Source organism: Mobula hypostoma, chromosome 14 (assembly GCF_963921235.1).
Source record: "Mobula hypostoma chromosome 14, sMobHyp1.1, whole genome shotgun sequence".
NCBI classification, from domain to species: domain Eukaryota; kingdom Metazoa; phylum Chordata; class Chondrichthyes; order Myliobatiformes; family Myliobatidae; genus Mobula; species Mobula hypostoma.
Window position 1 is genome coordinate 21,851,747 of NC_086110.1, and position 13,054 is coordinate 21,864,800.

Genomic DNA, 13,054 nt, shown 5'->3' on the forward strand with positions numbered 1-13,054 from the left:
TAGTGTGAGGTACCCACCTGCTTCAAGCAGGCTTCAATTATACCAGTTCCTAAGAAGAGTGTGGTGATCTGCCTCAAAGACTATCACTCAACCCTGAACATCTGGACAGCAAAGATACATACGTCAAGATGCTCCTTATCAAGTACAGCTCAACATTCAATACTATCATCCCCTCAAACCTAATCAATAGGCTTCAAGACCTTGACCTCAATACCTCCTTTTGCAATTGGATCCTCGATTTCCTCACTTGTAGACCACAATCATTTTGGATTGACAACAACATATTCCTTGCAATCTCCTTTAGCAGGGGTGTACCACAAGGCTGTGTGCTTAGTCCCCTGCTCTACTTGCTGTACACTTATGACTGTGAGGCCAAGTATAGCTCTAATGCCAAACGCAAGTTTGCAGACAATACTACTGTCATTGGCGGAATCAAAGGTGGTGATGAGTCAGCCTACAGAAGGGAGACTGAAAATCTGGCTGAGTGGTGCCACAACAACAACCTCTCACTCACTGTCAGCAAGGCCAAGGAGCTGATCATTGACTTCAGGAAAAGTAAACCAGAGGTCCATGAGCTAGTCCTTATCAGAGGTGAAGCGGGCTAGCAACTTTAAATTCCTCTGTGTTATTATTTTTGAGGACCTGTCCTGGGCCAGCACTTAAGTGCAATTACAAAGAAAGCACAGCAGTGCCTCTACTTCCTTAGGAGTTTGTAGAGATTCAGAATGACATCTAAAACTTTGACAGACTTCTATGGAAGTGCAGTGGAGAGTACATTGACAGGCTGCATCACAGCCTGGTACGGAAACACCAATGCCGTGAATAGAAAATCATACAAGAAGTAGTGGATACGGCCTAGTCCATCTCGGGTAAAGCCCTCCCCCATATTGAGCACACCTATGTGAAACGCTGCTGAAGGAAAGTGGCATCCATCATCAGGGACTCCCACCACCCAGTACATGCTCTCTTCTCCTTGCTGCAATCAGGAAGAAGGTACAGGAGCCTCAGAACTCTCACCACCAGGTTCAGGGACAGTTATTAACCCTCAACCATCAGGCTCTTGAACCAGAGGAGATGACTTCACTTGTTCCCATCATTGAAATGTTCCCACAACCTAAAGACTCACTTTCAAGACTCTTCAGCTCACATTCCCAATATTTATTGCTTATTTATTTATGAGTATTATTTCTTCTTGTTTTTGCAGTTTGCTGTCTTTTGCACACTGGTTGAAAGCCCGAGTTGGTGCGCTCTTTCATTGGTTCTGTAATGGTTATTATTTTATAGATTTATTGAATATGTCTGCAAGGCAATGAATCTCAGGGTTGTATATGGTGGCATACATATACTTTGGTAATAAATTTACTTTGAACATTGATCTTTTAACTGAAGTGCAGCAGCTCATTTGCTTGCCATCCTCATTTTGACACAAAATCTTATTTTGGCGTCTTTGTGATGATTATTTAGTTGTATGATTTAATTGTCCCAATATAGAGGACAGCTGCCCTCAACGTCAGCTTTGTGGAGGTAACCAAGCTGCAACTGAACGCATGATCCAGTTTGGACGGGAGTTGCAAGCTTTGAGTGAACAACTTTGCCGAGAATATGGAAAGAACGCCACACACAAAAAAATGTTGCAGGTATTGCACACTTAGTATTTTGAATATTACAGCGTTAAGCATTGTGTTTATGAGTTTATAAGTAGCATTCAAAAGGTGTACCTTTCCAAAGCCATTTTCCATATAATTAACTGCAGAAGCTACATTGTGCTTCCTTTACCACACAACAGAAGATGGTTCAAAGTTATTGTTAGATTGCCATTTTCTTTCAACCCTGTTGAAATAATCAACATAATTTTCTTTTAATTTGACCAAGTTGGAAGTGATTAGTTAGTGGGAGCCAGTTTTGCCAATTATGTCTAAGGTTTAAACTTTTTGCTGAATAAAATATGTATATGATAAAGAATTTTTTTAGTGTCATTAGTCACACTTTAGTTTTTGAACTAGTTTAATCTGTGGAATTCATTGCCACAGAGGGTATGTAGACCTAGTCATTGGCTACATTTAAGGCAGAGATTAATAGATTTTTGATGAGTGAAGGAGTTGAGCATTACAGGGGGTGGGGGTGGGAAGGAAGGAGATTACAGTTGATAAAAAAATCAGCCATGGTTGAATGGTTGAATGGTAGAGTAGGCTTAATAGGCCAAATGACCTGATTCTGCTCCTGTGTCTTAAGAGGATTCAGAAGTTGCACTAAATATTTTTAAAATAATTATTCAAACAGCTCCTGTAAAACAAAAAAATGTGACAAAGTTAAAATGAGGTAGGTATTAAAAAATTAATTTCTTTAAGTATAAGCTCTTGTGGTCAAGCTGTTTGTGAAATTGTGCTTAGCCTAGTGTCAGGCCTAGGTAGAGCACCCATACTTCCGGTTTTAGTAGGATATTTAAACTAAGACAAAAAACTCACTGACAATGAAATTGATTAAAAAACATGAGCTATATACTAAGCAAGTGGTGCTGCTAGAGCTAACCGTCCCATGGGAAGATAGGTAGGAAGAGGCCTTTGAAAGGAAGCTCTCCAAGTACGCAGGACTGGTCAGCGACTGCCAGCAGGCTGGATGGAGAGCGAGGTGTCTCCCAGTGGAGGTTGGTTGTAGGGGATTCGCAGCCCGCTCCTTAGTTAGAACCTTCAGCATTTTGGGCATCGAGGGAGAGAGGAAGAGGAGAGCCATTGCAGTACCACCGATGCGGCAGAGAGGGCCTCAAGATGGCTGTGGCTCAAAAGAGGGGAAGCCATGGAGTCATAAGTAGCTAGCCATCTGGACACAAGCTGGGGTCTGATCAGCCCCGGCTGGGTCACCTAGAGGAGGTTGTATGATGTTGAAAGACCCGAAACACCCGATGATTCCAGGAACATCACTGAAGATGTGTCCAGAAGCATCAATAGATGTATGTACACAGCAGAATCTGCAGTGACATTTAGCAGAATAGAATGTAGAGCAAGAAAAGTCACTGGAGGTCATTTGTAATATTTGTATCATAGCCTTGCAACATTTTGGAGAGAGATTTGAGGAAAACGTGAGTACAGGAGTATACTAGATAAGCAGCCAGAGATGTGAGATATTTATCCAGTACTATGAGTTATAATCCTAACATGATAAATGAGTAACTTACATGGAAATAATTAATTAAATCTTGACCATGAAACCACAGATTTTGTAAAAAGTCTGTCTGCTTCACATATGTCCTTCAGGGAAGAAACTTTGTTGTCCTTACTTGGTCTGCCCTCTGTGTACCTCCAAACACATCCATTTAGTTGACTCTTGACTGAGAAGTTAATTAGGAATATTGGCATTACTGTGGGGCCCATGTCCTTAGATAAAAAAACACAAATCTAGATGTGAATCGTTAAGCAATTTTCTCTTCTGACAAGGGGCATAAAGTTAACTGTCAGAATTTAAAAAGAAAAAAAATTAAAGATTAGGTTTATTTGCCACATGTACTGTAGAGGGAAGTCATCAAAACGCAGTGAAATGTGTCAGTTCAACACAGGCTGAGGATGTGCTAGGACAGCCCACACGTGTTGGAACTTTGGAATGTATGTGGGAGGAAACCAGTACACCCAGAGGAAACCCACGTGGTCATGGGGAGAACATAAAAACCACTCCCAGTCAGCAGTGGGATTGAACCACTGTGCCGTCCTCGTTAAATTAGCTTTCTCATTTGCTTCATGTCATCCTTTCAAATACTAAGCACATAATGCCTTCCTATATCATTCAGTCACTTTGCTGAGAAAGAATATCTTTTAAATGCCTTCAGCCATACTAATTTTCTGAGTGTTTTTCAATCCTTTTTTTCCTCAGCTCTCTTATTCTCAGGAGGTCTTTTTAACATCAATATTTACTCTTGACCACCCAAAGTGAAACGATACCTACCATGGTACCTTGGAGCTAGAGCCTCCAGGTTTGTCACTTACTGAGGTAGACAAACAAAAATTAGTATTTTTTTTAAAGACTAAGTATATTTTGCTTTGAAACCCATTGTAAAGTGCAACTCTTCTATAAATCCTAGCAAACAAAGTTTCCTAAATAATGTTGCCATTATTTATAACCAATTAGATTGAATAATGTGCTTAATGTATCTGGAGATTGTATCACAGTGAGTTGGCATACTGCTATGAGGAGCTGTCATTGAAAGGCCTCCCTTACAGTCTGCTATTGCACTTTTCGTAGCTGAATAGCAATATAGGTAGAGGCCTGAAAGAAGGTCACCTGCTTTTTTGGATAAAGGATATATTTATATACTTGGACAGTTGGGGGTGTAGAGTAAAAATGCATAAGATCAGAATCGGGTAACTCCTATGTAGTGTTCAAGCGTTTTGTTAAGATCTGCTGTTACTTTTTAAAAATCTTTTGCAGGACGCATTTAGCCTGCTAGCGTACTCTGATCCTTGGAGCTGTCCAGTTGGGCAACAGCTTGATCCCATCCAGAGAGAACCTATCTGTGCTGCCCTTAATAGTGCTATTTTAGGTAAGCAGCAGAAAAAAATGAACACATTTTGAATCGTTTGAATCATGACAATAAAAATTCGGCCTTGTGCACTAGTTCTATGGAGGCCTATTTTGGGTCAGTCTTTCCTTGCAAGGTCTGTGGCCTATTACTATGGAGGGGCTTCTTACAGCACCTGTTGCCCTGTTCTCAGTGAAGAAAATCCGATGCAATCTAATGGGACTCTACTATGAACGCACCTTCTCATTCTTTGACTTTAGTCCAGAAATCTAATTGGAAGGAGAAAAAAATTAATAAGAATACAGTATTTTAAATGGGCAATAATAATAAAGGTATTGGATTTTTGCTTTGTAATGCTGGAATGTACATAGTAATTCAGAGTTAAAACTGATATCTGTTTGTTCTTCTCTCCTTTCATACACAGAATCTCAGAATCTGCCAAAGCAGCCACCGTTGATGCTTGCACTGGGCCAGGCCTCTGAATGCCTCCGGCTAATGGCACATACAGGGATTGGTTCCTGTTCATTTGCCAGAGTGGACGACTATTTGCACTAGCTGCTGTGGCAGTGGAAAGACCTCAGATACTGCCCCCTCACCTCCTGTTCAAGACCTACAGCAACCCTTCGCCTTTTCTCGAAGACCATCACACTGCCCACAACACAGGTGCTGACTGATCTTCTTTCCTGCCAGCATCCTCATTACATTTTATCAGGTTACACGACTGAAAGCATTGCGTTTTGGAAGAGATCATGGGTGCAGTAGTGCACTATATAAATGTAGCATATTCCACTCTGAGTTCTTGGTCACTGAGCCGCCAGTATTTAACCTGGAGGTTTTGTCCTGTGCTAGCTTCTTGTTTACTGGTTATCATTAGGGCTGTAACAAAGATCACATATTTAGGAACTTCATTTGTTTATTTTTTTTAATGAGACAAATAATATCTTGAAATTGTAGCAACATAATCTGGTGCTGTTCTGGTTCCTCAGCACTAATCATGATGCTTCAACTCCAGGCTTCTTTTCCTTAAGCATAAAATCTCATGGCCACCTAAAGTTTTGGGCTGTATCATTTCCAAAACTTTTAATTCTCCTTTCTTTCACCCCAGTTTTCACCAAAAAATACACTGTTGATTTGTTACAACCCTAGTAATCAACCATATTTGGTTTACATCTTTTCCATATTCTACCTGTGTATATTCATTTGGAACAATGCTGCTCATCAACACTTTGCTCTTTCATTTGCTGTTCTGCCGTTCAGCCATAACTTCCACTTGTTCCTTGTGGGAACTCTTTAAAAACCACATCATGTCAGGTTATTCCACGTACATTATGAACATGCAGCTGTGAGTTCAAGTCACCTTCTCAAACTGACACTTCCATTGAGCCATCCCATTTAATAATTTGGGCCAGAGTAGAATGGAGTTGGGATGCAAGGAAAGTAATGGCAGGCAGCTAATGTGGGTGCAAAACTAGCTTATGTTTCTTGAGGTTAGATCAATCAAGGCAAATGTTAATTACAATAGTTGGAGGTATACAATTCTGCAAGTTTACAAAACTTCTCTTGAAAAGGTTTACTTAATATGTGTTTGCTTTAATTCAGATTAACCTCGGTAAAGCTAGTTGACTAGTAACTAATTCCACAGATGCCTGATTACTATAGCACTGATTCCACATTTTGAGCTAAGCTCTGCAATATTATTTATTGAACAATCTTTTCTAGTAGATGTTAATCTTTAAACTCATGTCAATGTAATTGTACCACTTAAAAGAAATCATCAGGTTATTGTTACATCATAAATCTAACTCTCCAAAGAACAAAGTTCCACACATAAACCGAGAAGATGGAACAGTGCTGTGGATTCCTGTTACAATCTCAAATATCAGAAAAAGGAACCTAGTTGCTTAAAGTCGGGCAGTATTATTGGTGAATAATTTTTCAAAAAGAATAATTTCATATTAGGAGAATAAGCTGTAATCAGGAATTAAAGCATGTTCTGAGTAATTAGTCTAAGTCATAGCAGGAGAGATGGAATTGGGGCTATAGTACGTCACTTGAGAGTTAAAGGCAGTTGCACAATGCAGTTCTAGTAAATGTTGCATTTTATTAGTTTTTTATTTAGGCTATTATCCTTGAATTCCCTTCCACTGGTGCTAGTCTAATTTGGATTCAGTGAGTCATCTTCAGAATTTGATGCTAAATGTAATTCTATCATCATAACCTAGAATTAATTCAATTATAGTTCCCAAAGAATAATTTCAAGAAAGAAATGCAGCTGTCTGCATATAAGGAAGAATTTGGAGGTATGTGCACTTTGTGCAGATTATAGTGGCATAGCACTGCTCCATAAATAGGAGGTTTTGATGCTGGAAAATCCTTACATGATCCTATTTTAATTTAAAACCTTCTATGCTGTTGACTTGCCTGATTCTCCTATAATTGAATTTGGTATTAGGTGTGGAAATAGGGAACCAAAACGATAAAATTTGGATGTGAATGTGGAAAAGAAGATAATGTGGCTAAACATAACTTCAGTGGAAAGCAGAACTACTTGCCATTTCTTAGAAAACAAATATATGAAGGGAGCTGATGGGTTTGTACAAGGCTTCTATGATTATGAGCAAATCTGAAGAGTCTCTGGGTTCAGATGAATTATTTCCATTTTGGGTACTTTTTCCATCTTGTGCACTAATTAGTTTCATATTAGTTAAAATTGATCAAACCTCTGCAAAGAAAATAGTGGTACCGTGTAGGAAGAATTATTGATGAAAAGTCAATTTACAGGAAACACATTTTTAAATTAACATCTTGGTATTGTTTTTCTTTTGGCTTTTTGAATATGATGGCTATTTCAAATGTTACATTACAATTGTGTTACTTCAAAAAATATTCCATTCCAAATTTCTTGTTATGATTTTACCCACATATTTAACTTTCCCATGTTGTTAGTTGCTGTTTGACAAGGAGAGCTATTTTGCCAAATTCCTGCCTATCCCACATTAATCTGCCATAATGAAGTAGAGAGAAATGATGGAGTTGAATATTTTCTTCTCAGCCAGTCCCTGAAGCTTGTTAACATATAATGGTCCTTGTGACTGACTATCCATTGTATTAGTTGATGGTGTAGTTCTGCAACAAATCTATTAGCTCAAAAATTCCAGCTTTAGGAATTTAAGATATTGCATTTGTCTGGGAACTGTGGCGTTGTGTAGCTGGTTTTTTTTTTGACAATGTACATTTTAATATCTAAGCACTTGTGCAACCCACAAAATTGAAGGAACAGTCTGTTATTGATACAAGATTTCTGGCAATGCTTTGAGAATGCTAAGTTTTAGAAGGCCAAGTTATGTATAAAAAAATACAATTCTTGTTTCATTTTTTTAATCAAGCCTGGATGAGCAGTTCTGTGCGCATAAATTTAACACAAGTGTGATAATGGAACAGAGCTGACTGACATCTCCAAGTTTTAATTCTGCACATGGATTGAGTAACTCTGATGGAGAGTTTTACCCCCATGAGCTACTGGTGTGGCTTGGTGGGATGGAGAAGGGTTCATATAGATGGCAGGGTAAGGTTTGAAGTCTAAAGCAAAAACAAGTGGAACTGTTCTGCTATGCATGGATTTTTTGCTCATGCATGCAAGAATTCATACATTGTGAAGAATATTAATTCACTACAAAATCAGACTAGTTTGGGCCTGTGATGAAGGGAGGAAGGCCAGCTGAGGAGACCAAAATATCAAAGACGTCTGGAAGTTATTTTGCCTGTGAATTACAATGAATATACTAGCCACTCTCTGACAGAGTTGGATTTATCTTATGAACATCAGACATTGGTGTAGATATTTCAAAGTGTTTATAAAAATCAGAATCCATAGCAAAGTACTTGTTCCCTTCAGATGTGTAGTGGAACTTTAAAAGTAGTACAGTGTATGCTGTAGAAACAAATGGGAAAAGGGGGCAATAACATAGTGAGTTGTGAGAACTACAAAACTGCTAGAATTTTATGGTCTACAGGAGATGGGAAGAAATTCAGCGAAATGTGCATTGCACACACATTTGAGTGCCAATTCGCTTCTGAAATCGATTCTACTGAAGTTAATGGAATCAGATTTCCTAAGTACATATAGTTCAATGCACAGCTGCTACTATATTGCACATTGAACAGCAAATATGAATTTCAACCCAAGTATTCCATTCCAGATTATTACTTTTAAATTAATTTGAAGGCTATTAATGCCTCTGTATCATCCCTGTCAGCTTGTTAGTCTTTTGCATAACTGTCAGAATCCTGAGACAGTTTTCAAATAATGTGACACATTTTGCAGTTTTGCAAGGCACAAATGCATGCAGAATGGGCAACACACGGTGGTTTATGTGTCCTTTACATGTGGTATTTTTGCTCCTAGCAGAGTAATTTAACAGCATCGATATTCTAATTTTATACAATGTTTTCCATAATGTTCTTGGGTTAATGGAGCCTTTTTAAGTTTAACTCTTCATCTTCTGGAGATTCTGTTTATTTAAAATTGTAAGACAATGTTAATGAATCCAACCTTAAAGTTAATGCCTTGTATTTGAATTTGTCAGGGGGTTAATTAAAAGGGAAGTTTGTGGAATTAATCCACAATCTGAAAATTAATGACACTGACAATGGTTCACCCCTCATCTTATCTCGTTACTCTTGGCCTTGTTTTCAACATATTTTGGGTTAAAACAACATTTAAGCAGACATAGTAGATCTCCAGTTGTTAAAAATCCAGTGATGTCACTGTGAAACATTGCGCACAATACTCTCTCTCCACAATTAAAGAGAGGGATTTGACAAAAAATGTTTTTCATTCAGTCAGCCTCTATCCACTGCTAAAGCAAATTAAAAAAAGAAACAATAGGCTGAATGATACCAATATATTTACAGATTTTTCTCATTGTAAGTTTTGAAGTTAGATGACAAATTAGATCAGTTCAAGTTTAGTTTGAGTGGCTGGATAGTTTATTTTCTGAAAGTTAATAATCTGAAAATAAAGTATATTTCTTATCTGTTTTTATGTATGCCATTAAATTTCATTTTACCATCTTAACAAAGCAAGTTATTTTAACACCACATTAACATTAATGTGAATTATATAAGTCCTCCTCTTTATTGTGTATATTGTATTCAAAATTCATTTTTCTCGAGTGGTGTGGGATACATTTAGCAGTTTGGTTGTTTCACACAACCACGTCTTTCAGTTAAGAAACTGAAATCAGCTCATTTTCTCTGCACCAAAATCCCAACCTCACCAATCTCAGAGTGGAGGAGCAACACCTCATATTCCGTCTAGGTAGCCTCCAACCTGATGACACTAAATCGATTTCTCCTTCCAGTAACATTTTCCCCTCCCCCTTCCCTCTTCTTCTAATCACCACTCTGGTTTCTTACCTCCTCCTTCTCACCTGTCTATCACCTCCCCCGATGTCCCACTTCCTTTCCTTTTTCCCGTGGTCCTGGTCTCCTCTCCTGTCAGATTCCTGCTTCTCCAGCCCTTTACCTTTCCCACCCACCTGACTTCAGCTATCATCTTCCAGTTTGTCCTTCTTCCCTCCCCCCACCTTTTTAATCTGGCATCTTCCCCTTTCCAGTCCTGATGAAGGATTTTGGCCTGAAACATTCACTGTTTGTTCATTTCCATAGGATGCTGCCTGACCTGCTAAGTTCCTCCAGCATTCTGGCTGTGCATCTTTTGGAAAAGATCAGAAGTTTAAGAAATGAGCAGATTAGGTCAACAAAAGGAGACTACAATATAGCAGATTGTTTTCCCATAACAACTGCTGGCTGGCCTCTGGGCAATGGTGACACAATTTTAGCCAAATGCACTAAATTGAGTAGAATTTCCCTTGTAAACAATACAAGTAAATGCAAGTAATTTACATTGCACAAACACATCTACCACTGTTAGTAACCAAGGAAGAAAAGCACTCAATGATCAAAAAGATTACTTGCACACTTTTTGTCTGGCTACTTAACAACAAGTGTATGGAGGAATAAACTAAAGGGCATTTGCCATATGAATGAAAATTCACATTGCATAGTTACAGAATTAGCCACATGAATCCCATTGTAGCAGATGTGGCTGGTGGCTTAACACATTGATAATGGTCTCTTGAGTAATTAAGCAAATAATTTTGTCGGGATTAATCCCCAGTTTTTCATGATGTGTTCACTAGATGCCAGTCCATTTGAAAATAAATTGTACCAGAAATGGGAGGTTTGGTCAACTTCAGATGGTGAACAGCTCATTATCTGCTGTGGGTTTAAAAATTGGAGGTGCAACCACCCCGACATGTAAAATTGTGCAATTTCATTCAGATTGACAACTGGCATGCATTTCTTAAATTGTAAAAGACAAATTGAATTTAAAGCATTTTGTTTCTGACTGGGGCTGTAAAAAATACACCAGCCAATACCAGAATTTACTTGCCAATTTCTACATACTATTGTTCCCCAAAAATATTTGCAGGTTAAAAAAATTTAAATTTCAAGCAAATAGACATTCAACCAAGTGTATACGAAGCTGATTTGCTTGCAAACTGCTATTCTTGAGAAGCCTGAAGGACGGTAATTCAGCAACTTGAACTTATATTCAGTATTGTGTATTTGCAAATAACTGAAAGGCCAGCAACAGCAGTATTGGAAGGAGTACTGCTGATTATTCGCAGTCTCATCCCAGTTGTCACTGTAAGCTGGAAAACTGTATTGTGTACTAGGTAAGTGTGAATGTGAGTGGCAATATCATTATTATATGATAAGCTGCTAAAAGCTTTGTAAAACCATGTAATTTGTTTTTTTATGTCTATCAATCAATGGCGAGGTTGATGTTTTCACCTTAATGAGACAATCTAAAATAATTTTGAATTAAAGTTTCTGATTTCATTTAATGATATTTGTTACTGGAAAACAATGTTATTAATTTTAAAGAAAATGCCTCACTGACGTCTTAAAGCTGCAATTATGCACCAATTTAATCTTCATTCTGGTTTGTATGCTTTCAGTCCAACCAATGCGGCTACTCCCAACATATGTTTTTACTGATGCCTGAGACATTTCACATGTTTGGGCACATTGAAGAAAAGTGATAATTTATCCTCTTTCAGTAAATTTCCTATTGAGTTCCGATTGTGGATGCAACTACACATCAAATTGGAAAGAGGAGCATGCTGCATTTTAACTTTCATTTGCACTCACATTGAAACCCTGAGGTTGATGCTTTTGAGTTTGTACCTAGCACTTTGAAATATGGGAACAGGAGGTCTCATTTACTGACGTTATGAAGTGTACTGAAGCATGGCTTTGATTTTTTTGTGTGCTCTTTTCCTCTTGGTTGGGTTCTGCAAAACTAATGCTAATTTTTTTTTAATTTTTATTTTTATTTTCTTTTTTAGAATAAAACAGTAAAAATGGTGTGACACTATTTAAAGATTTTAAAAATTCTGTTAATCTAGTAATTCTAGTTTTGTGTACTTAACTGTGCTCAGCTTGAAACTATTATAAAGTCATTTGTTTAAAGGAAGGGAAGGGTTAATAACGTTTTAAATTCTGTATACAGTATAAAATGTACACATTGTAATTTAATGATTTTCTTTTGTGGCTCCAAACTCAGGTATGTTACATACAATTTACAGCATGGAATGTGAAGCAAGGCATTTTGTTTTACCAGCACAAAACTCATAAACTAATTTCTGCTCCATGCTCAATATCAGTTTAATTTTGTTATGAATTCAAAATGAACACATTAGCTGTGCGCAAGTTGTTCAGTTTGAGAGCATAGTAAGTATTTGTGAAGCAAAAATTACTCAGTACTAGCATGAACATTTGGGAAACTTTTAAAACAAAAGCAAAACACACAAAAAAAGAAAATATGTACTAGAAATATGTTAAAATGAAATGTATTCTGTTGTATTTTGACAGAATTATTTTTATTAAAATACACAGTCATGTGCTAAACTTACTGTCGTTCTTTTATATAACTGACCCCTAGTTTGTTGCAACTGGTTGTGAATACAAGTTTGCTGCAAACTTGGTCTATAAAGTATATGTTAACAGCAATTTGTTGATATAATTAAAATAAAAATGCAGTGTTTTTTATGAGGATTGAAAGCTTAATTAAAACACGGCACGGTCACCTTTGAAATCCAAACTCAACCCCGGCCAAAATGAATGACAATTTTTTTCCTTACTGTCACACATAGACTGCTAAGAAGCCACCGATCATAGTTTGACTGGTTCCATATATGATTTTTCTTGCATTTAAATTGAATTTTTAATGAGGACATAGTGTAAAGCATGTTAAATAGTCTGCTGCTCCTTTCACTGAAGAGATCGGTTAGCTGATCTCTCCATTGACAGTGAAAGGAGCTTTCAACTCTTAATCTTAATTAATCTAGTATCAAAGGCGAAAAAAAAAGCCATTTCTGTTTTCACTGATGCAGGGATGACTAAAGACAGGTGACGGTAGAATCTGAGGTGATTTTCAAAATCCTGAAAGGCTATGAGATGGCAAATATTCCAAAT

General features: G+C 37.5%; 1 protein-coding gene across 2 annotated transcripts in view; it reads left to right on the plus strand.

The window, feature by feature from the left end:
- ranbp10 (RAN binding protein 10) overlaps window positions 1-12,612 on the plus strand; it is a 147,340-nt gene extending 134,728 nt beyond the window's left edge. Inside the window, exons 12-14 of one of the 2 annotated variants that reach the window (XM_063066792.1) lie at window positions 1,492-1,637; window positions 4,417-4,528; window positions 4,932-12,612. In XM_063066792.1, the coding sequence (XP_062922862.1) occupies window positions 1,492-1,637; window positions 4,417-4,528; window positions 4,932-5,062 (389 nt within the window). In that variant the 3' untranslated portion in view covers window positions 5,063-12,612. The remainder of the gene's footprint in view (window positions 1-1,491; window positions 1,638-4,416; window positions 4,529-4,931) is intronic. The other variant, XM_063066793.1, reaches the window with a different exon arrangement.
- Window positions 12,613-13,054: the final 442 nt, after the last annotated feature.